The sequence below is a fragment of the Myzus persicae genome, unplaced genomic scaffold (genome assembly GCF_001856785.1).
Source record: "Myzus persicae strain clone G006 unplaced genomic scaffold, MPER_G0061.0, whole genome shotgun sequence".
NCBI lineage: Eukaryota > Metazoa > Arthropoda > Insecta > Hemiptera > Aphididae > Myzus > Myzus persicae.
Window position 1 is genome coordinate 397991 of NW_019104255.1, and position 27326 is coordinate 425316.

At 29.2% G+C, this 27326-nt stretch overlaps 1 protein-coding gene across 4 annotated transcripts; it reads right to left on the minus strand.

Moving 5' to 3' along the window:
- Positions 1-25716, minus strand: LOC111040474 (insulin-like receptor). Of its 4 annotated transcripts, none has more exons than XM_022324406.1 (23): positions 25500-25716; positions 7393-7772; positions 6909-7330; positions 6733-6847; positions 6471-6637; positions 6216-6411; positions 6026-6139; positions 5575-5722; positions 5275-5501; positions 5036-5216; positions 4772-4944; positions 4541-4711; positions 4282-4471; positions 3207-3334; positions 2935-3132; positions 2179-2330; positions 1927-2088; positions 1685-1853; positions 1403-1604; positions 1118-1283; positions 843-1017; positions 642-778; positions 1-582 (listed from the first exon to the last, which is right to left on the minus strand). In XM_022324406.1, the coding sequence occupies exons 2-23, from the start codon at positions 7742-7744 to the stop codon at positions 61-63; spliced, it is 4467 nt and encodes a 1488-aa protein (XP_022180098.1). In that variant the 5' UTR covers positions 7745-7772; positions 25500-25716; the 3' UTR covers positions 1-60. The 4 variants fall into 4 exon arrangements, with proteins under 4 accessions (XP_022180098.1, XP_022180097.1, XP_022180095.1 ...); XM_022324405.1 differs by lacking the exon at positions 25500-25716 and adding an exon at positions 14077-14386; XM_022324403.1 differs by lacking the exon at positions 25500-25716 and adding an exon at positions 12480-13931.
- Positions 25717-27326: the final 1610 nt, after the last annotated feature.

Sequence of the window (27326 nt, forward strand, 5' to 3'; positions counted from 1 at the left end):
TTCTATTAAAAAAAAAATATATATATAATAATAATAATAATAATAATAATAAAATTACGGTCAGCATATAGTGGTATTTATACCATTACCATTATGTATGGACATGTATCCGTTAGGTGGCCTTTTACATGCAAAGTTTTCAATATGTAACCGTTGCAACTCATTATCTGAATCTTCTTCATCATCATCATCTTCTTCCAGATCTGCTTTTGGTGCTAACCGTTCAACAGGCAATGACCCTCCCCAATAATGTGCTTGATTTTCTAATGCTGTCGTAATCTGGTCTCGTTCAATTTGCTTACGCTCCCTCTCCAAAGACTCTGTTTCTGTGATACCATTTTCAGACACATCAAGTCGTTGTGTTTCAGACTGTAATTCATTATGAAAAAAGGATGTTTGTGCAAAATCTGGACGAGCACATGGCAAGAACATTTTCACTATTTCTGCAAATGTAGGACGTTCTGAAGCTTTAAAGCGCCAACAAAGCTTCATACAATCATATATAATATCAGGGCAGTTGTCTGGTTTTTCCATAATACCGCCACTACTAACATAAGATATGACATTCTTGTCAATCTCCCCCTAAAACATTATCCAACCATTAATAATTGTAAAATACAAATTATATTCGAATTATTTACCCTATATGGTTGAGCTGCTAAGGTCACCATTTCCCATAACACTATACCATAACTCCAGACATCAGAAAAACAAGTAAAAAGACCGGACTGAAGACTTTCTGGGGCCATCCATCGGATTGGCATCATACCTTCAGAATCTGAAATTCAATGTATATTTCAATAAAAATATGAAAAAGATTAACCAATAAAATAAACATTTACCTTTTCTATAATAATCTGTCTGATAAATATCTCTTGTAAGACCAAAGTCTCCAATTTTAACTATATTATTATCACTAACCATACAATTTCTAGCTGCTAAATCTCTATGAACATATTTTTTGAATGAAAGGTATGACATTCCGTCTGCAATCTCAATAGCCATACGTAAATTATCCTGTAAAAAAAGAATACATAAATATTTACATAGATATTTATTACATAATTTATAAAAATAAAAAGACAAATTATTATATATGCTTAAAAAAATTAAATACCCTTAATGTTGGAGGTTTAAGAGAAGGATCAGTAGTCATTTCTGGACGATGTTTAAGCAAATATGACTTGAGATCACCTTGGGGCATTAATTCCATTAGAACAAATGCTGGTTGACCTTGTGATACAACACCATATAAGCGTACAACATGAGCTGAACAAAATTCCCTGTACAATGATACATTGTAATAAAAATGAATTTAAAAAAAACATTTAACATTTAACATATTTATGGCTTTGTTTTGCACAGTTAATTATAAAACGATTTAGTTGATGTTTGAACTTACTTCATAACATTAGCTTCTGAAAGAAAATCATGTCGAACCATCATATTGTTATTTTCAGTAACTGTTTTGATTGCACATGGTACAATTTCATTCTCTTTTTTCTTCCATTTACCACGATATACCATGCCAAAAGAACCCCGACCCAATGGCTCTAAAACTTCAACATCGTCACGAGGAATTTCCCATTCATCAGTTTGATATTCTACAGAACAAACATCAGTAATTAAAACTATATAATAAACATGTGTTATTGAATAATTTATCATTAATAATTAAACTCACCACAACTAACATAATCCGGATTACATGTGACAAATAATCTTGTTGAGGCCAATTTATTTTTATAATAACGATGTAAAACAAAGAATATCAACATGATTACAGCGCCAATCATTCCAATAACCATGAATATAATAAACATCAATTGAGGAGTGGTAATCGAAAGAGCCTCCTTAAAATATAAAATGAATAATGAATAATGAATAATAAATAATAAATAATCTATAATCCAAATAAATACTTACTGGAATTACAAAATGATTATATTGTGTAAATTCCCCATAGTCAGCTAAAGACCTTGCACGTAATCGAAAACTATAATTTCCAGGTGCTACATTTGATAAAGTATGTGAAAAGTCAGATTGCTGATACTGCTGTCTGGTTATACAAACAACAGGTGGATTAAGCTATTTAAATACCAAAAATAAATTAATACATTTATGTTTTGTTTTAAAGTTAATACATTTTTAAATTATATATATATTTATTAATATTACATGATCTCCAACTTTTTTGTATTCTAACTGATAGCTAACAATAGGTCCATTTGAAACTTCAGGCTCTTTCCAGAATATTTTAATTGAACCTGGGCTGGTTGTATTTGTGTTAACAGCTTTAACAGTTAAGGGATCAATTCTATCAGCAGATTCTAAAATTAAAAAACAATTCAAAATAACTTTATAATAAGAGAGTTAAGAAAATAATGAAAATCTTGGATTCTGTTTGATATTTTGACTTTTATGGGTTTACTGTCAGGTAAGGTTAGCTTATTTTGTTGCTATAAATAAATAATATAAGTCAGAATTTGGCAGTCAGGCTTAATTGGAAAGTGAGTTATTTTAAAGTTCATGTTTGAAAATCTATCTACACTTAGAATGTATATGTTATATCATGACAAAATGAGTAACTTCTTGTCAAGAATTCGAATACTACATACTTTTTTTTAAAGCTACGGTAGCTGAATTGGACAGTTCAAATTTAAAACAATTAAAACATACCTCAATTTGATATGCAAAACCAAGTAGGTCACCAATTTGAGTAAATTTTCTTATTGCTCAAAAGTCAAAATATTTTATAGTATTAAAATAAATACAAGTAATAAATGTATGTTGGTTTCAACCCCTAACACTAATTTACATAATATGAATCGCCTAAGAAAGATTTTATATAATCAAAACAATAAAAACAACAGTTGATAAGTGTAGAACAAGGATAAGGTTGGTTTCATATAAAAACCTAGAATATTAGTTTACCTTTTTTGCTTGTTTGAGCTGTTGTCATTGCTTTTTGAATGCTACAATTACTAATGTTTTGATTAGGCTCTTTGTTTTCATTTTTGAGCCATTCTCTACACACATATAATTCAATATTATAACTAGTAAAATGAGTTAAATTTTCATGCAGCGTAAAAGTCAACTGATTACTAGGAACTACTATTTTCTTATTTTCATCTAAAAAAAAAATATACATATATATATATTAATAGATACTATAAAATTATGTTATTAAAAAATAAACTACATACTTTCTAAATTTTTATCAGCATCAGATAAAATTCCGGTTCTTGAAATTGTACTATTTGGAAACTCTTGGGGATCAAAATTTGATACATCTCGTTTTTTCTTCGGTGAAGTCTCACTTTTAGGGCTATTACTTAAAAAAATAAATATTCAACATATTAAAATATGTTTAAATTCGAAAAAGAGGAAAGAGTGGGTAACTGCTCTGCTATACAATAAGAGTCAAGTATACCTCGTAATATTAATAAATGAGTTTAATTTAAATTTAATGATAGATCAATGCATAGAAACATGATAAGTATGATGGAAAAAAGAAAGAATGGTATGTTGTGGCTAAAGTAACTGTCTGCAATTGATCACCTTAAGAAGAATTTAAATATTTCTAGTCCCCACAATTATTGAATATTGAATTATAACATAATAACTAAATAGATATAAATAGACTATTTAAATATTCAGTTTTGCCAAAATTTTAAATTCAAATGTGTATAAAAAAAAATTTGAGTTAACCTAACCCTGGATTTCAGTAAAAACTACATTATAGAAACTTTGTATTAATTTTTCAAACCTTAGCTATCAAATTGAAAATATTTAACTACAAAATAATTATAAATTGAAAATGTTGACGAATATTATCAATTAACTCATTTTTTAAATTGTTTATTTAATAACTTATGAACAACATATTATATTAAAAATCAAAAATTTCAAATGTCTAAGAAAAGCTTTAAAAAAGTCAAACAATGTATACAAAGGGCTAACATAAACATTTGGTAAAAATGTCAAAAATGCATGATTATTAGTTTTTGAATGACAACAAAATTAGAAAATTGAGCATATAAAATTATATTGTTTTCCAATAATTAAGAAAAAGTACTAAAATTTTTTTTAAAAAAAATAGAATACCAACTAGACCAACTTTTCCGCTAAACAATATAATGAAGTTGAATAACTGAAATGTTTGACTAATCCAAAAGGAGAAATCACACAATAAAAGTAATTTAATTTAAAAAAAGATATTATGAAATCAATAAATCATCTCAAGCGGAGTAAAGCTAATTATATGTTAGTTAAACTTACGTCTTAACATATAAAATGTTCTGCAAGTTATTTTCAAATTCTATCATAATTTGGATTTGTTGTTCATCTTTAATTTTAGATTGTTTTTTTTCTGGTTGATCTGTACAATTACAATTTTCTTTCTGATCATTATTAACCATTTCATTTACAGAACTAGAATAATTGTCAGTAATTTCATTTGCATTCGGACCTAAATATCAAATTATAATAATATAAGCAAAATTAATTGACACCTAAATTAAAATGAATTAATACATACTATTCTGGCAATAATCCCTTTTCAATAACGAATCCCCAGATATGTTAATTGATGTATATTTAATGATGTAGTGTTTAAGTTCACCATTGGGTTCAGCAGGGGGCATCCATTCAATGCTTATGCTATCAGCAGTTACAGATTTTACACGGAGATTTTGTGGAGGACTCGGAGCTGTAAAATGTTAAATATTTTGCTTAAAATATATCAAAATAATTATATAAAAAAACTTACTTCCTGGCATTGTGCGAAAGTAATTTATATCACTTTGTGCACCATTGGATTCTGAGGCCATTGTATACGTTTTAACATAATATGCATACTGTGTATAAGGTTTTAGTCCTGTTATTAGAGCAACTAAATCATCAGTAGTTATTTCTGTTGATTCCACATCATCAGTTTTCCATCTAAATATTAAATTAATTTACGATTCATTTTATTCATGTTTTTAAAATATTAGGCTTCTTTCATTAAGTCCATTTAAAGTTTTATAATTACCCATCTCCACCACAAGCATCTCGACCATCATACAGAGAAACATTTTTATACGGTGCTTCTAAATAATAAACTACATATCCTAACAATGTACGAGTGTCATAATGTTCAAAAGGTGACCATTTCAATAGAACTGAATTCGAAAGTACAACTTCTGTTGATACATTCAGTTTTTGAACTGTGCCTGGAGACATTAATTTTTATTTATTTTAAGTTTAAAAATTTAAATAAATAAATTTTACAAGCCATTTTATCGCCATTTGAATTGGGTGCCACTTCCAGATCATCTACATTTTTAAATCTGTCACCTAAGTTAGTTTGTAATTGCTTTATTCTATATATACAAAGCTTTGGATTGAAGTGGAAAAATATTTGTCCTCGTTCAATTCGTAATTCGCCATCAGGTTTTCGAGTACTCCAATCCCACAGTTCAACTAAATTTTGATTGTCCAATACAACTAATGCATACCTTTAATTTGGAAATATTTTATAGGTTTAATTAACTTAGAAAATATACATACTAAATTTTAATAAATATTTACTTTGAACTTTCCAATGTTTCTCCTCTAATGACATGTAATTTTTTTAAGAACGTTAATGATACTAATGGAAATGATCTAACCACTTTTAAGTAGCCAGTAATTTCTTCAATCATACTTAAGCTTTCTTCTAATTCTTTTACAATGTTCACTAAAATAAACACATACGTTATGTAACTATAAGTAATACAAGTAACTTGTTAGGTAATATAATTAATATTAACTTATTTTAATGTTTTAGATTGTGAATCAGAGGAGTAGATACTAGATTATAATATAAATCATTTATTTATGTTTACTAAATTAATTTATTATTGTCAAAGCAACTTTGTGCTTGAATTTCACATTTTGATAGAGCATTTGTTTCAAAAAGTGTATAATAATATTGTAATACTTAACACTTGAAGTATTAAGAAGTTAAGGAAGTTGTCTAATACCATACATTAATACTTACTACCACCTCGTATTTGTATTTCTAATGATCCGTTTATGATGACACATCCTTTTAATTTTTGTGCAGATTGTATACTTTCTACATTAGCTGCAATGCAAACTTTACGACATGGTCCTATAATAAAATCAAACATAAAAATTTAAACAATTAATCAATGATTTAAATTAATTTATAATGAATCAAATTTTACCAGAACATTTTTGACATTTAAATACTTTTCCATAAATATTCTCAGTAGGGACTTCCTCAAATCCAGGAGGACATTCCATTACACAAGACTTATTATTAAATGGCTTCCATGATTGTAAATGTAACCCATTTTGTAAGTCTCTTGATCGTGGCATGTGATAACAATCACGTTCCAGAATACAACGACGGTTTTGATACTGTAAAATTCAAAATCAAAATCAAATTCAACCTTATTGTTAAAATTATTATTACATACCGTTAATGTTTCAGCTGGACATTCTTTCACACAATCCCTTTCATCTGCTAAATACTTGCAAGCAAAACAATCGTCATGGTTCGGACCAGTACAACCTCCAAGACATTGTTCATGACAACATATGCCATCTTCAGTACAACTAAGATTGCCACATTCCGAGGGACAAACTAAAAAAAATAATAATATAATAATAATAATAAAAAATAATAATTATATAATGATATAATATACAAAAATTAATAATTTAATAATAAAACTTTACTTCTTTGACAATGTTCAGTATTCCAACATAAAGGTTCATTAGTGTGATTAGAAACAGAACAACTTATGTCATTTGTCCATGGACACACAGGACATGCATTTACAGGACGATTATCCTAATAATATTAAAAATGTTAGGTATTTAATTTTCATTATTTTTATAATTCATATACTTACATATATATCATGTGATTCTTTTCCAGATGGTGCAATTCTTATCCAGTCAATAGTTTGTGTAAAACACAGCATTGGGTTTTTAGTGATGTAAACAGCACCTCTTACAACATCCCTTAAGTTGTACAAACCCAATTCTTGCAAATGAACCATTTCATAAATTGCAATAGCATATGACATAAATAAGTCTTGTCCTCGAATTACAGACAGATTAGGGAAGAGTTTAGCAAGTGATTTTAAGCCATTTACACGATATAATAATAAATAACCAGTAATTTCTCGTAATTCAGGGAATGATAACGATTCATAACTTGTTTCATTTGCATTGTCGATTAAAACTATTTGAAGGAATCCTTCAATAACTCTACAACCACGAAGAGCATTCAGATTCTCAGCTTTATTTCTAATATCTTTACTTTGACATACTAAAAAATAAAACATGTATTTATAAGTATTTCTAATTTAAAGTAATAATTTCAAAACTTACTTCTCCCAGCTGAGAAGTGCACTCCACTATTATTTGTAGGTTGTGTGACTACTGGAGCTAAACTTGTAATTTGTGTCTGGTGTTCAGCAGATGCTTGACTAACACTAAGAATAGCAACGCACCACAGGGCTATACATAGAAAATCAGACTTCCAGACAGATTTTGATGCTATCAACCATGGTTTTCGGTAATGTTTTGGATTGACTTTAGAAAATTTAGTTGAAGTTGAAGGTCTTAAAAAGTTGTAATGTTCATAGTAAATATTGGAAGAAAAATCTCCACATAATCGACATCCGCCCAAACCAGGGCAGCTGTCACGTAAACAGCGTATTTTGTCACACTCTCCGCACATTATAACAAAATGTTTTTACATAGTTAATCTGAAAAATATCATAAAAAAATATTAAAAATAAACTATATACATAATAGGTATAATATAATTTTTGTTTTTGACTAAATGGAACAAGCTTCTTGATAGGTACTATGTAAAAAAAATAATAATAATATGTTTAATGGTTAAAATATTCTCAGTGGAATGTGATAAGATAAAAAAACAAGTTTCTGTAATAAATAAACAGGATATTTTATATTTTATCATTTTTATTGGTAATGAACTCAGAAAATAATAAATAGCATTAATAACGTTGCTACTTGCTTTTAGTATTCTATGATAAATTTTTTTGTTACCTCATTTAATTATACACACTAAATGTTAGCTTATATATATATATATTAAGGTAAATGTTTTTTAAATAGTAATAAGTATTATGTACTAGGTTTGAATAGAATGTGATAACTGATATTGATTCATGCTTGAATGATAAGTATACAGTTTTAGATTAGGTATTTAATTTACAAGAATAATCTAAATAATAATAATACACAACACAGGAAGCAACATTTAATTTTGATATTTGATGATAGGTACCTACTTTTATTTTCATCATTTATTTTTTAGAATATTAAATATAAATTATAAGGTAATCTGCTAAACATCTAATCTAAATGCTATCAGTAATTTACTTTAAACCAATAATCTAATGAATTATCTATTATTCACTATATTTTATAAAAATATATAAATCTTTTAGTACTCGTAGGTACCATGTTTGAAACTTAAAAATATATAACATGCAATAAATATGTGATGAACTAATGAATCATTGAAAGAGTAGAAGTCAAAACAACATTTAGTAGGTACCTATTAGTCATAAATATATAAATAAAAAACATGACGAATGTCAGTTCCTTCAAGTGCTGGTGTTTTTAAGATATGTACTAGACAACAGTCATTCTAAATTTATCCAAAATTTCAAAAAATATTCTAAAATAAAATATTAAAAATTATAAATATATAATCAACAAATTATATTAATGCAGGTACCATATATTATAACCATATATATTTAAATTAAATACAATGATTCATCTGTCAATATAAAATTAGAATTATTTGGCCTTTCATGACATACTAAATAAAGTTATATTAGTTGGTTTCAATTTACATTGTTTAATTTAATGAAAAACTTTGAATCTTTTAAAAGCTCTTTACCGTGTGCCATCTCAAGAGTTAAGAAAACCAATCTAGCTAATAAAATGAACACCCATTATAAATATAAACAATCTAATAAAAAAATATGAACAAACTGACAAATCAATCAAAAATATTTTCTATTCTCATTATTTTATTGTGTTGAATTATAAATAATACCTAATAGGGGATCTGCAGAAAGAACCATGAGGAAACAAAATTGACTTATAACTAAAATTAATTTAAAATTATTAAGCAATTCTATAGTAATTGGGTCATATAATATAATCTTATATCAAAGATTTTTCATTGGAACCCAAAAGTTATAATAAACATTTTATAGTAAAAAATAATCTGGTTTTTGTTAAGAAAAAATTTGTATCTAGGTAGGTGTAACTATTTTATGTTTAAAAAAAACAATAGTGATAAAATCACCCTATAGTTAGGTAAGTATACACAATATATGTATAACACAAATTATATACAATTGATTTCAAGATATGATGTTTATCTTGAAAATATCATGTTATTTTTATTAAATTTAAATGCTAGCATTTTGCTGAGGAATTCCCTTCTAACCTTTATAAGATTAAGATATAAATCATCATATACACAAATATATCTCCACTTTCCAATGTTTCAAAGTCAAAAATGTTAAATTGTGTTACGAAGGATGTAATGAAACATACTTAGGTATTGAATTTTTTTTTCCAGGATTTATTTATTTTTGGTTATTACTTATTAGTTATTACCAATTATATGGTATAGGAAGATGCTTAAAGATATTAATCTATATGATGTATCCTTGTGTATATTGATAAGTAAATATTTTAGACAAATATTTAGTACCTAAATCTACCAAGGTATCTAATATTTGAAGTACCTAGTTAAACATTAGGAATTGCTATTTAATATTTTAAAATGAAAAAAATAATATATAAATACCAACATCATAAAGATTTAGAAATAATGACTTTATTTTATTGTATAAATAAGATGGAAGCTGATATCCTTAACAAAGTTTCCAGAGTTGACCTCGAAGCTGACATATCTATCATATCTAACATATTGTGTGTCCTTTAACTACAGTGTAACATAACCATAGTCTGTCTTCAGCTCTAACTCAGGATCTGCTCAAAGAATTTATGGCTTAATCAAAGGCAAATACTTTTACCTCATTTCTCACCACTTAATATAGAAATTTCCTAAATCAATCCAACCATGTTTAACAATCATAATCTCTCTAGAAAGTGCTTAGCTTCTTTTTCATGTCTAACATACTTTTCCCTAATTCCTCTAAATTTAAGTTGAATGACTCCGCCTCTACAAACTCCATAAATACCTACAACAAAAACTTTTAAATTCCCAATCTTCTCTTTAACTGCTATAAATATTACATTGTCAATATTAATACCTATTGTCTATTTTAAAATCTTCCAATATCCCCTTAAAAATTAAGTAATGAAAAGGAGAACAGTGAGTAGAACTTCTCTTTTGGAATGGAATACCGATGTCCGATATACCTAGCATTAATATTTCTCAAAAAAATCTAAATGTAAATTAGTTATTTGTAATTACCTAAGAGGTTTTTTTTTTACATATTCATAATTTATAGGATGATATATACTTGTTGTACTTAAAGAAATTGTTGTATGATTGTTAGAATGGCATAGGTACTTGAATTGTGTATCTACTAAACTAAAATAATTTTTCTGACATGCATATTAATTGATATGACATTTTTTTGCATTATTGAAATTATATTCCTAATATTTACATTCATATAAGTAAAGTTATATAAAAGATAAATTATTTTAAAGGACCTATAATTGATTAAAACCAGAGTTAAAACCTAATAAACATCCTATAGACAGAAACTTTTGTGGTACCAGAGGTTGTACATATCAAACTAATAAGATTCCTGAATGAAAAAGTAAAACAACCTAGCCACACACAGAACGATAAAACTGAACAAATAATAATAAAGCTGCCAATTATAAAGTACCTAGTTTAAATGCATTAATAGTTGATAACATATTTTTTTAAAGTCATTTTTATAAAAATATAACCAATTTATTATACATATATTGTTTGTGTATTCTTATTTATTTAATCAAAAACAGGAAAAGAAATTGATACTAAACGTAATAACTAAATGTTTTATTTTTTTTATCAATACCTATGCATTAAATACAGACTATCATGAAATAAAATGTTTTTATATACATACCCATTTTTCTCTATGTTAAAAATACATAACAGTCGTAAGACATCATGGCTCACACAAATAAGGAAAAGTTGTTACTCACAAAATAAATATCTACTTATTTCATTAATGTTTTAAACAGAACTAGAGCCAAAAAAACATTGCAAACATTACAAAACTAATATTGAATACACAGTAAAATATGAAATGACTAACAAGAGATAACTCTGGAGATAACCAATTCAATAATAATCTATACTTAATACTTATATAATATGATTCAATATTGATAAACAAACTAAAAAGGTTCTTAAAATATGAATGTAGTTCTTGAATACATATTGATTTATTATAAGAAACTGAAAAAACAGAAAAGTAGCGAAGCAGAGTACTTCCGTAATAACATTAATGATCACTTACGTGTAAACCAGCAAGGAGATTTGATCGGGGGAATACAGCACACAGGTACTGCACACCGATGTAAATCGGATAGGTACTTCTATACGAACAATAAAAACAACGGTGGACAGTAAAGAAATTGCGAATAAAAACAGACCGCAAGTAGAGCCGATCGAAAAGTGGTGTGCACACTTGATTCACAATTATTGAAACACCACGAAATCAATGGTTAATAATAATAGTTGGTTGTAGGTAGTCGTAGTAGTAATAGCCGTAGTAAGTAGTAACTATAGTAGTCATAAATGTATATAATAGTAGGCACACATAATAAATTTCTTATCAGTGCTGATAATTTTGCACTGACTACTTATCACGACAAACATCGCGGAGAAAAAAAATGCAGGATTTTATTTTTTCGACCAAAGAACTCGGCGATTTGTTTCATTGGAACAAAATGTTCTTCCGCACTACTAAACAGTTTTTTACTATTAATTGATTTCGTCAATAACAAAAACAAACGTAACACCTTTTATCAGTTTTCAAACGCCAAACTAACGTGGGACGCCTAACGCAGGGATAGCGTTTATGAACACAACTGCACAATTATTATTTGACCATCTCCACCAATGTCACTCATTCATTCATAACTACTACAGTTGTTATTAATAATAAATTGTAGGTGTTTTTTTTTATAGATTTCGACGTTCGACCGCGCACGCACACAAACACAAACACATTACAGTTGTAGACACCTATGCGTAGCCATGTATGACCTACACGTCCGACGCCCGTCTTACATAATATTATTATTTACTAGGTACCTAATTGTATTTACTATAATAATCAGACACTGTTGGATCTATTGCACCCTACAACCGGTGTGTGGGTAGATAATAATATTATATTATGATATTGTATAATGTGTGTGCTGTGTGTCTGTGCAGTACCTACCTCCTAAATCCGTGTTGTAGTGACGCACTTATCCGTTGTTCAATTGTTGGGAACGCGGCGGCGGCGGCGGCGGGGCGCGAGCACACACTTGTTTTTTTCGTTTAGATCAGAAAAACACTCGACCCGGCGGCACAGAAAAACAACAACGGCGGCGACGACGATTCACAATAATATTATCGAAGGAACGATGAAATATTATTTAATACACTGTCGCGCACACTAGTAGTATTTTAATATGAATTTGTTGACCACTCTCCGTCGTTACACTCTGCAGTTTTTGCAGTACGCGTATGATAATAAAATATAATATTATTACACCGAATGCGCAACACAACTACAATACGGCCCACTGAATTCGTTTATCTTCGACACGGTCGTTGCGCATATGATATTACGATAAATCGGAGCAAATGATACGTTGTCACTAAACGATCGCGAAAACTGAGCATTAACTGAGCAACGTTAGAATATTGCCCTCAGCGGAGGACGTTTTTAACAGAAAAATGCGCACAGCAAGCGCGTCGCTCCGCCATTGTCAACACAACACGCACCGCGGAGAAAAGGTCAATGACACCGGAGCCCGATGCGATCAAAACAACGCGAAATAATATCATAACGGAAAAACCCGGATTCGTCAACACAGTCACACGCGAACGCGATTTTATAATATATTTTAATGTTATTTATTTAATTACCAACTGCTAATATTATAATATTATTATTATTATTATTATTATTTTTTAATAAGAAAAACAATTAATAATAATAATTATAATAATACAATACTGTATAATGCACTGGGTACGATATTGTGATGTCGGTGGTTTTTCGTTATTACCTATATTGTGTTGTCGTTGTGTTTAGTCGTACACGACGAATAAATAACAATAATGTTATATTAAATATTATTATCGCTTAAAATATTATGATTATTATTGTATATGGTGTACGGGTAAAACGCGACTACGGAGTACGGACTTATAGTACGGCGACGACGACGATGACGGCGGCGGCGGCGATGACGGCGGCGACGTGACACGACCGACCGTCCACGAAATCGATGTTTATTTTATTATTATTATTATTACTATTATTATTATATGCACTCGGCTGTTTTAATGAATGAGAATATTATATCAGATAATATACGTATCGGTGTAGGTAATAATATTCTCGCAACGTTTATACCATTACCATACACCATGCGTATGTCACGTTTTTTTCTATTCTCTTCAATATTATTATTACTGATCGTATATTATTTGCACACACTATTTTAATAATATTGTGTTTGTGTATTATTATGGTCTATGGACTATAGTACTAAAGTTTGTGCCGTCTGCTACAGTCGTATACAATTACAGTATTACGATAATACGTACTTATGACGTATATATAATTATATTTGTGATTTGTGAATAATATTATTCGTGTTCGCAAATAAACAATATTATACAATACTATACATAAATAAGTATATACAATGATTCAATAAAAATATCAGACGTAACGTAAACCACCTAGGTATATTATTTATTTTTGACTATCGATTAAATTAAAAAAAAAAAATAGTACATTCGTACGTGAAATCGCACACCTTCGCAGTACGGAAAAATATGTAACAGCAATGACAAAAACGGACGTACGGATTTTGTGATGCACTCGGACACGGTTTCGGAAAATGTAAAAAATATGTTCAAATACAACAGTACTTTGTAATATTTTTTAATAACAATGTTTCTAAAATATCGTACGATGTTGTTACGCGTTACGACAATAATAAATATTATAAAGTTCAACTATAATACAATATTATAGGACGCCGCATATAGATACGTCGCAGACAAGTGCGATGTGCTTCGCGCGCGTACACACAAAACTATAAAATAGTAAAATACAACGCAGTCGGTCCTCAGCAAATGCGCAATAAACACTCGCTCACGCAAACGAGCGCACACGCACACCACGACGGTCGGTGGCGGCGGCGTCGGCGTCGACACGGACGTCAGACCAGACAAAACAACGCACACCGGGCCGCCCCTCACTCTCCAACCATCAATCGCCGCTGTCCCCACCATCGTTGCCGGGGCAGTGTTGTTGTTATTTACATCCTCGGCGGCGGCGTCGGAAATCGGACACGGAATGGGGTTATGGGGAAAATATGTGAAACCGTGATCTAGATTACGGGGCGACGGGCGTGCTGCAAGCAAGTAGTCGTAGCGGCCCACGCCGCCGCCGCGAACGACCCATACGCGTTTTTACCGCAGTAGTGCAGTTCAGACATCATATTTTAGCAGCTGCCCGCGGATCTGTGCACCGACCCGGAGTCGATTATATAATAAATTTATACAATATATTATTATGATATTATACCTACCATAAAATATGTAAGAGTTATGCGGCAGTGGTTTTTTCGAAAACGAGTCGAGTCGAGACCAAAAGTTAAGAGACCTGGTATTACTCGAAATTGTTGAGTAACTCAAACATTTTCGAGTACTACAGAATTTAAAATTGATCGAATATTTGCAAAATTATCTACAGACATGAATATTCAAAATTACTCTAGTACTTATTTGAAAATTTAAAACACAGTTCTATTATAGATTATTGTTAGTTTATATGAAGTATCTAGTAGGTATAGGTATGTAAAACCACAATTCCATTAGCGGATGACCACTTCACGTCTTCACACAAGCCCTCTATCTAAAATTTGTATATTCAATTAAATTAATTTTGTCTTATTTTATTTTTTCTAATCATTTTTATACACCCACTACATCATTTGAGCCTATTGTAGAAATATTCCTTTACAGTTTGTACAATTACTAGATGACATTGTTTTGAAACAAATAGTTATAATAAGAACCTATAAATCAAACCTTGTGTTTAATTTTAATTTTTACCAAACAAATAACTTTTTATCTACATCTTCTGAATAAAAACTAATACTTATTCATCAAACAATCTAAGTGAAGGTGGTTCGACCAAGGATAATAACAATTTTTTGTTTTTCTACCAATTATTTAAAAAAGGTATTGAGAAATTTTAATTTTGACCTCCCAAAGGCCAAAGTACTTACTAGATCCAATTTGCTATCAAAAATGTCCATACAAATTGATGATCAGAGCATTTTTTCTACTAGAAAAGTGAAGTTGTACAAAAATGTCGAAATACTATATCTCATTTAAACGTCTGACATTAGTCTGTCATTACTCATTAGACTGGTCCATTAAAAATAAAATTATTATTATTAATTTTCAACCCCCTCCCGGCTCCCTCAATGAAAAATGCCGTGTACACCACTGACTTTGAGTATTCGGTTTAATTCGAGTACTCGTATTTTCGAGTATAACTAAATTCACTCTAATATCAAAACTATAACAGTACACCATTGAAACTAGTGAACGACCATTTGCTGTCATATGTGTGTATGGCGGAGAGAACAATTGCATGGATAGTATAGGTACACTATAGCATCGGTTCTCAAACTGTGGTACTCGTACCCTTTGGGGGTATTCAACATTTTTGGGCAGTTCGATTCCGGCCAAAAACCTTTAAATTTAAATAGAGAAAATATTTTTTTATTCAGTTACCTAGAAGGGGTACCCAAAAAATTGTATTAATACAAAAGGGTACAGTGTCTATACAAGCTTGAGAACCCCTGCACTATATAGTATTAAACGATAATAATACTAATAATAAGATTATTATGTAGAGAATTTTCTTAATAAAATTATTATTACACCTTTATTTACAACATATAAAGTGCTAATTACACTATTTTCCTCTATTACTATTATAATATTTAATCAATGACAATAATTTATAAACAAAAAAAAAATTCTACTATACTATGAGCATGAATCTCAAAATAATTTTGATAAAATCTTTTTAAAGTAAGAATTTTGGAAAACCCTATGGTACCGTGAAAACTTCAAATCTAGCTATCATATAGTCTATGATGATTAGTCAGTGAGTCAGTTAGTCACGACATGTTCGATTATATTATTATAGATTTATAGGATTACCTATTATTATAGATTACCATTTTGGTAAAAAATAATCAAAGTATTATAGGTTAAAATGATATCCAAATATGTTATTATAATAGCAATTGTATTATACCTATGTAACCAGTGGAATATGGCAACCGTTTATAAACAAAAAATTATACATTCTTATGAGAAAAAGGACTTTCAGTTTTTCCAAATTGTCCAGCTTTTCTTTTCGTAAAAATCTTATTTAGAGTTTTGGACTATTACGAACGTTTAAAAAAATAATAAACCATATAGCTATTGTTGTTTCATAAGAACATTTCCACGTTTTTATGTAGTGAAATAAAATCAAGATGGGGGGGGAGGGGGCATCCACACTTGTGTACTGTGGTGTACGCCACTACCAACATACTATATATAATTATTATATGTGCAACGACAATAAATGGTAAATAATGGTCGTATAATACTATAATGGCGTCTTAGTACGAGGCACATGTGAATAATGTTCATTATACATGCATATTATATACGTGACTAATCGTGCGTCATGCCTTGACACACTGCCCTCGGAAATATTCGGGAAACTATAAACGCGGGCCGGAAGTGATGGGACTCGCGAACGCGAGTACAGAATTCTACAGACTATAGATTCGTATAAATTTCACTCTTGTTTCTCCAAAATGTCATAGGACAACACAACTCTTTACGGCAGCTATACTCAACCTTTTTTTCATTTGGGCCACTTGAAATATTTTAAAATATTACGCGGGCCGTAAGTCTAAATGAACGGAACAGAAAAAAAAAACTAAAAATACATTTTTATATTGTGTACAACATTAGAAAATTTATTGCAAAACAATTAAATATTTATTTTAAATTAGTGTGAATTTTGATATTGAGATAATTCTTTAACTATTTTGGATAAATCTGGTTTGTAGTTGCTGCATGCTACTCTTAACAAGTCGTCAAGATGTGAATCAGTAAGCCGATTAAGTCGATATTTTTTTATTAATTCAATGAGTTCTGTTTGGGCCACATATAAACCATTGGCGGGCCGCAGGTTCAGTATGGCTGCTTTACGCACTTAACTCCACGGTGGATGCAAAGAAATAGGTCAACCACCTGTATTACAACGACCGCGTTTTTTTCGGACTCACTAACAAAGACGTGACAATTTCCGAGGTTAGCAGTTGCGAAGGTTATGTCAAAGTGGGGGAGGAGAAATATCGATTTAATGTATCAGAGGAATTATTGAGAATCGGACGACTTGTCTGATGTGTGGGGAAAGACGGACCATTCAATGTAAAATATCGTGGTTACTCACTCACGGGTAACGTAACTACCTACCTAGACCATATGGACGCGGTTATCACCTCGATAGTGGCTTAAATTGCGATAAATGATAATCACGATAATTTCCATCATCAGTCATGACTCATCATGACTCTTGAGTCATAAGTCATAATTTATGACGCGCGGATTCACAGCTATACGTCGTCGTGTCGTGCCCAAAAGTTGAGCTCAGCTCAACTCTGGAATTTCCTGGTAGGTCATGGTTAGCAAATGATACGATATTATGATAATTATAATAATGTCAATCATAATACGATGAATGCCACACGATACAAGTACACAGCTGATCATGTAGCTCTGCAGTAACAGGGAACCCTGCTCTAGGCTGAAGAAGACGATCGCCGATATTGTTCTCTGCAGCATCTGACGTGTTGTTTAAATCTCGATCAAACCGTTTTTGTGACGTCTGCTAACGCAATACTGAAATACGTTCGAAGTATCAAACACTGCATAGACTGCAATGTCAGGTGTATCTTGATGTTGCCAACGCTTGACGAAGTGTGATGACTAACCAAATTAGTACAGGCAAACACGCTGTGAGTAACAGAGTAAACAATAGTAGGTATGCACATTATACAAAATATATAATAATAGTACCATGTATATAGTACCAACAATTTTAATATTCAACGAAGCTATGATTAACCTTACCTAAAGGCAGCTTATAAAATAAGATAGATACTTACCTAATCAAAAATATTACAACGTGTCAATGTAATATATTATATTGAATAATGGTATCATCGTAGACAGACACTGTGACATTGATAATAACAACTAATTGAAACAAATGTATAGAGGTTAATCAAAAGAACGTTATGTCTGAAAGACATAAAAATTAAAAAACGACGTTCCGATCAATTAATCTAATATACTTCTCAACTCCTTCAAAAATAGGTGAAAGAGTTTCGGTACCTAATATAGACAAAGGTAAAACTGACTAAAGAATAAAAACTATACTTGGGGTGTTAACAGATGTCTGCTATGACCAGTGGGTGGGTATATATATAAGAATCTAGGACGTTCCCCCCCGTGCCTTTCCCCCTGATAAAATGAACGTTTCCCCCCCGGACAAAAATAAATAAATATTAAATAACAATAATATACAATGCAAATAAATAAATGTACAAATGATTAAATTAATGTATAAATATAATGAATATAATAAAATAATAATATAATAAATATAATTGTATAAATGTATATTATTATTTTTGTATTCTGGTAAGATAGCTCACTGAAATTAAAAAATTTTAAATATCATCATTTGAAAAACTTTCACATAACTTTTTTAACCTATCATCTTTATCTAAATTATAACGAAAAGCTCCTGCTTTATAATTTAAAATTTTGATTGATGCACTTGAGTTGCTCATCTGTAGAACTTCAATAAAAAGCCAAATATTTGAATGATACGCAATGTTACGAACTATATTAACTACTAAGAGACATAAAAGCAAAAAATGTTGTTAATAGTTTAGATAATTTGACGTAGGTTTATCAATCATTACCCATTAAATTGGGTAGTAAATAAATAACGTGAATGATGATAAACGATAGATGCCCATATGGCGATATGATATAATGATATTATATTATGATGATCGTATATTTCGGGTAAATCCAAAGAACCTATTTTCAAACCTATTATTATGTGTAAAAAAAAGTTATATTGAGTCGAGGGGAAACGTCTCAGTCTGGGGNGTCTGGGGGGGACGTCCAGTGCCGTTAAGATTCCCGGGGGGGAGCAAGGGTAGGGACGGGGGGGGGACGTCCAGGTACCATATATAATATTAACATTTTAAACATTTGCAGTAACTGTTATACAAATTTCATTTACATTAATACATATTTACAGAGACTGAAAGTATTTTTAAATTTTCATGGTAATTTAGTTTTCACCCAACCTAACCAATTCAGCTATATATTTTTCAAGAAATTTCATCGAGGGTCTATGCCGCTGTATTATTTACTTTATGTTCCGTACCGCACTACCGCTATATAATACATTAAGAAGATGCTATCCATAAGTTTGTTGTCTCCATCTTACACACGCGCGAATCGCCTTAAAAAATCCGAAGTAAAAAACTCCGAGTCATAAAAAGTCCGAAATAGATAAGTCCTGAGCCTCAAAAGTTCAGAATAAAAAAATCTGAGGTAAGAAAGTCCGGTATATATATTATGTAACAATATTTAAAATAATAAATTTAAAAAAAAAATTCAATGATTATAATTAGGTACCTACTTAGTATCATTACCATTTACCATCATATACGTAATATATTTTAATGATTTTTCAGTTTATTTAAGTATTAACTATCTAGTTAACTATCTTAACTAAGAAAATTTCGGTATACATGTATGTTTAACAATATTTAACCAATATATTTTGAGAATATTTTGCCAATATTGGTACCTACAAGATTATTTATTAATTTTGTCATGTATATAATTTATTTACAATTTATATTATTAATACTAATTAGAAATTTGATTGAGCATCGCATCATATTTTTCCTTTCACCTAATTATATGTGCCGGACTTTTTCACCATCACGGAATTTGTATGCCTCTGACTTTTCTTACTAGGACTTTTTGGTAGTATACCCTCGGCTCACACACGTATAACATAGCAAATTTTTGTTCACTAATGATAATAGTGTGATGTTAATTTTAATATAATAGTTAATTTATCTATTTTCAAATCTTTATGTAAGAACATTATCTGTATTTAAGAATATTTTAAAAACTTAAATTTTCAAGATAGGTATATTAAATATTACCAATTAAAAATGTTCATATTTTATTTGAAAATTAAAATATCGAATAAAAGCTGACGTTTAAGCACATTAATTGTTGATAATAGGTAAATTCACTCCAATATCAAAACTATAACATTACGTCAGTACACCATTAAAACTAGTGAACGAACATTTGTCAAGTCGTACGTGTGTAAGGCGGAGACAACAAATCCACGGGTAGCATACCAGCGCCTTCTTAACAAGTCCAGAGGCACTTAACTTTTTATAATATTTATTCAACTTTCTCAGAAAATCACTCAAATTAATGAAAATTCAACAAAGATTATTCAAAAGCAGAATTTTATATTCATCTGCTCCCAAACTTATAAGTGGACACCGGACATAATAGGTCAGTCACATTTCTAGTTGCTTTTAATAGTGTATTAATGCCATTGAAAATATTTTGAGCTTAACCTAACCTTATGAGCAGCAATGTCCGATTTTGTGGTTTTGTAAACTACTACTATAGAAGTGACCAATTACATAACAATAATAATTATAATCTTTATTTCTTACAAAACAACAATATACCTACATATGATATAATAAATTGCAACGCAAGCTGCAAAACTCCCATATAAGCTTAATGCTTGTGTTGTGGATACAGAATTTGAATTCATTATAATTTATAAATTGTGATTTCGGTACTGTTTACATATTATTAAAAAATATAGATGATTTAATATTTATTATTTATCACATTAAAATAGTGTATTTTGACTGTTCTATAATGTATACATGTATAGGATATAACCACTAAGCCCTAAGCCATCGATATATTTTACACATGACACATTAGTACATCACATAATTCACACGTGATACCTTCAATAGTTACAAACTACTCGTATAATAGAGATAAGGTTACTGCGACACGCATGGAATATTACAAAACAATAAAATGTTGACGAGGTAAATCCGAGCTTTTTATTTTTGATATTTATACTACAATTGTTATTATTGCTTATACTACCTTTTTTGATTATGTAGAAGAGCCTTAGAGGTAAGTTTAAAAAAATCAACTAATAGATTTTATTATTAATTTGATGATTTATATTTTATGCATAAGCGATGGGCGTGTCTACGGTGGCGCCTAGGGTGCCTGGGTTGCCCCTGCAATTTTCAAAAGTCACAGATTAACCTAGTTGTAAATCTACGGACGGGATACAACTTTTATTTAAAAAAAAATGTCAATCATGTATTGTTATAACTTAAAATTACTTTTTAAAATGTACTTATATAAAGATTTATGTTGCCACTTCGGAAAAACTTATTCTATAAAGACTTGAGACAGTCTACGGTTTGGTACTATGGTCCGCATCATCTATTATTGGATATTATATAATTGTTGCGTTATTTTTTCGATTTATAGCTAGGCGGTGTAATCCTGCAGGGTTTTAAATGAATAATATTTTCGGAGTTTAGTAGATAGGTAATTCAAACTTTTTAAAATTATCCAAATATTTAATTGGTAAGCCGAAAGGGGGAGCTTTAAAAAAATACTGCCTTTTTTGGTTCATTAAGGTATAAGTTGCCGCTCCGGATGATGTCTAATCACGCTTATGATTTTATGATATTAGAGGATGGTATTATTAGATTTTCTACATCAATTTTGTATAAACCGTTAAAGTATATAGGAATAACTAAAAACTTGTATCAAGCTGATAAAATAAGGTTATTATTATTAACATCATGTTATAACGTATTTAGTTTACTCATTAATCATTGCTCATTGACAGATTTGAATTACCAAGTATAATTAGTATAATGATCTTTTTCATTCCTGATTTTAAATATCATATATTATAATAATATTTTAGGTATCTACAATATTTATTGGTTTTAAATAGATTTATATTGATGTCGATGAATTTCGCAGAACACCGGCACATCTACAGACTTACAGTATATGCGTACTTGGTTAATTCAAATCATTTAATAGAACCGACATTTTAATTTGGTAACTGACCATTAAAGATTCCTTAAAATACAGGCCTAAATATCGAACTTAACTTATATGTTGTGACTTATGTTCGTGTACACTGTTTTACTCGTGTATAATGTAGGTATATAATGTATATGCCTAAATAATATTATATAGTTTTAAATTTTAATGGCTTATTATATCTAAGGTTTATACCTCAAATACATATATATATACAATATAATATGTATATGTATACATATATAGGTGCACTGTGTGTTCAATACACATAGGTATAACATATAATTATAATCAGGCTCGTTAACAGAATTTTTTAGGTGTTTTAATTTTATATTAATATATAATTAGTGACCTTTACACTGGTAGTTGGACAAAAATGCTCAGTGGCATTATACTGAGGATTAACATTTAACGGCCACGTTAAATTTAACTAATTATGAATAATTTATAAGATATTATTATAATATAATTTATTACTATGATATAATTCATATAATTTAATAAATTATTTGTGAGAAAAAAAATATATTATGATAATATAAATGTTTAAAAGTGTCTTATACAATAAAAATATAATATTACTATATATATAGTGTGATTTTTTTAAGAACACTAATCCTATTTTTAAGCTTAAATTATCCATGTATGAAAATTCAAATTTTTGGAATTTTTAAATACCTATACTTCAGGACTTTTTTTTTAGTCATTGAAATTAATTCTACCGCAAGACGATCCCGTGACAATACAACTTCAGTTTTTTACATAGGAACACCCTTTTTGATTTTTTATTATTGAGCCGGTATTTATTTTGAGAATTTTGATGTATCTAAATCAAAATTCAAGGTTAAGTAGATAGGGGGATTAGATGGTTTGAAAAAAATAGCAATTACTATTGATTTATCAATATAAATAATTTGTAAAAATGATCCAAGTATAATAAATATTTCATCTGATATTTTATATAGTTTTTATTTTTATAAAACTACTTTTAAGAATTATTATCCTAAGTGTAAACATTTTAATAACTCAGAAACTACTCATTAGACTTTTAATTTAGATACATCAATGTTTTCAAAAAAATAATTTTCAGGCTAAATAATTTTCAGTAAAAAGGCAAGGTTCTTATTTAAAAAATAGAAGTTGGTATCGCCACCGGATACTCCTTAAGTAAAACAAAAAATATCAGAAATTTGAAATATGGTCTATAGGTCTAATTAAAAATTCTAAAAATCAGAATTTGAATAAATGTACTGTTAAAGGGAAAAATGGGGGTGAGTGTGCTTAAAAAATTATCCTGTATAAATATAAAAAAATGCATGCCACGATATCGAGTTTGTATATAAAGAAAAATGTAAATAATATGTGATGATAATAATAATAATATAATAATATGTGATGGTAGTAAATTATTTATATTTAATTTAATTAAACTTGGCCGTCAATCTCCAGTTAAGTGCCACTGGAGATTTTTTTTCTTCATTTCCTTTACACTTCGACACTACATCATCAATCTTCATACTAATATAGATAATAGCAAATATGAAATAAAATCATTTGACAATATATTTTGTAGAAATGTTAAGCATATAATATGTATTACATTTATATTTTTTGCTTAAGTACAATTGAGGGATAATGGTGTTTTAACACCTAAAACAAAGCTCGTTGTTAGGTTGTTGAGTACTAAATCTTTTATTACTTAGTATATTTAATGCATTATTCACCATGAAATTGTATTCACCCCAATTTTATATTAATAATTATACTAAATTTAATAAGACAAAAGTTAGATTTAAATAGCTGCAAACATCGCGTACTGTTATCTGTTGACTTAAATTTAAAATAGTTTAATAAAACAAGTACCGATGTAATATTAGGTACCTACCTATATAAAAAACATTAGATTATAAACCATATAAATTACTATAATTTAATACCTATATTATTAAAGTAGGTAGTTGAACAAAATCCCTAGGGAAAAAATATCCAATAACATTATACAAGGGATTGATACCGAGGGTTATAAAAATAATAATAACACAATTTGTATATAAATTAAAATGTACTTAGGTTATGTATGAGATGTTATTGGTATTCTAGTAATTTATGTGATTAAATTATCTGGTCAGCCACGATACTGAGGGTTATAATCCTAATACTAATAATAATAATTGTATATAAATTAGGAAATGTAGTTATAAGATTACCTAGTCATTACAACTGTTTCTGAAGTTATATGAGCTATGGCTGTTGGGAAGTCTTCAACATTTATTTCATTATTTTGAATTCTAGAATCCTGAAATTACTTTTATTTTGAGTATATATACTGCTTAAAAATCCGAAAGTATCATCAATGGGGAATTTTTTTTCCCGCGATTCATTAGTAATGAATATAACAAGGCCACCCTCAGAAGTATTTTCCAGTTAAATAATTTAGAGTATGCCATCTAAAGCGGGCAAAAACAAGGCCCCATTTCCCCCACTGCAGGCGGCCTTGAAGTATATAAGATATAACTATGATCTAGGGTTTAGAAATTGTTGAATTGTATGTTTTTCTGTGTGCTATAGATTGTTTGGCTAGTAAGCTAGAAATTAGTTTCAACCCATTAATTTAAATTTCCTAAGAATATTAACTCTGTCATCCCTCTAGGCTTTACTGTTTAAAGTCTTATAAAATATCCGAAAAAAAATATTTTTAAAGTATATTTGTACTTTTTAAAGTTTAGGCGTAAAACATAAACAAAGTTAGGTATAAAATCCGTTTTTGGAACACTCTATATTATGTTATGACTTATAACTGTTTTCAAGTTGGTTTAGTAGGTATGTAGAACAGAATAATTCGATAGCACAAAGATCTACTACCGGTGGTTTCTGAAATAAATATTAAACAACCTTGTGTTTGATTTAAAAATTGACGTGTTACCTTTTATTATTACTGACGATATTGCTTTTATTTGACAAATGCGATGTGCCAACTGTAATTTATGAAAAATACATTTAACTTGTTTTCTGTAATAATAATGTTTAAAGTAACAGTGAAACACGATACATTAATAATAAGTAATAACACTTCACATATAATCACATAATAACAGCATTGAATTTCGAATGAATGTGAAACTTATGGACTCCGGTAACAATCAATTACCTACTGCAGTAGGTATTCTTTAAAACTATTTCACTACCTACGTTATTTGTACTTATATGTGTATTATTATTTGGTGAATAACATGTTGACAAAATTGCAGTATCATCTAGTATTCTAGTGTCTTACACTGCGAGATAACACTGAACACTACCTATATAATATTATATTAATAATTGTATAGGTTCACTACGCCACTACGGGCTACAGTAGATTATATTTTATTCGTTATTTCACAGACATCAGCACATTGGTCTGTAGTTCTGTGCTCAGGTACTCTGTTGTGGTCAGTGATGACGTGTTTCTCACATTTACAATGTACATAATATAACTGATATAACAATAACAAAAATATAATATACATCGATGATTTGAAATATTAAGCAGGTAGGTAATAAATAATGATAACTCTGAATTTATCCTACATTCTTACCTCAATATATTAGAATACTTACCGCCATTCATGGCCATAAATAAAATGTTAAATATAACGTCAAGTTGGTGTAATTTTACACATAAAATGCTTTAAAGAAATTATAGTAAATATAGTAAATAAATAATTATTATAATTTATGTCAAACCATTTCTGACATGTATTAAGCACTAAAAAATCAGCCTGTCGTAATAAATCAATTTTTATAAATTATAGACGGAACATTTTATTTTAAGTAGGTAAAGTTTATAAAGGTGGTTAGGGTTACGGTAAACGGATAAAATGCCTCCTGTAAAAATAAAAAAGTACCCGTTATAATCGTATAAAAAACATATAATTGTAGGTACATTAATTGTTAATTATTATTTTTATTGAACTATAATAATTATTAAAGTAACTAGTAATTAATTACTTTCACACGAGTTTTTCTCATTAAGGCTCAATAAGACTCTTATCATTGTTTTTGTACAAACATTTTTAGATTTCATTTATTACAGAGTACCTTACGAGTTATTTGTGTTACGACCTTGCAAATCTCAATACAGAATATAAAATTCAAATCTTAGACAACCCATGACAAAATATACATACGAGTTAAAAATACCTAATATTAATTAGGGGCCACATACGTTTTATGTGATGCGTTTTCTGAGGGAATAACCCCGGCTGCCTAGGTACATATTGCAGCACTGAACAAACGTTATATAAATAATATTTTACCCACCAAAGTGCCTTACTGGATATTAGTAGAACCAACAACGAGTGTGAGGAATGGATTAATAGGTTCAGTCATTTAGTTGGGCATAAAAATCCATTGATATGGAAATGATTGAAAAATATATGAAAATGAAGTAATAAGGGATGATTAAGATAAATAAAAAATTGAGCAAAATTGGGCAATTAATTTACTGGCGACCACATAAAGCACATAAAGTAATGGTAAAGGGCATTTTTTAAAATTATATTTAGACTTTAGTAACCAATTTTGCTATTTTGCTGTAATTTAAAACATCATTCATGATTATTATATAATTTAGTTTAAAATATTACGATTGACAAAGTCATCTGCAGACTAAATCCAAATTGTACATTAAGTAAATACAATCAAAATACCTACCTACTTAAATATCAAAAAATGACATTAAGCTGAATAAATATTACATCGAAAGAGT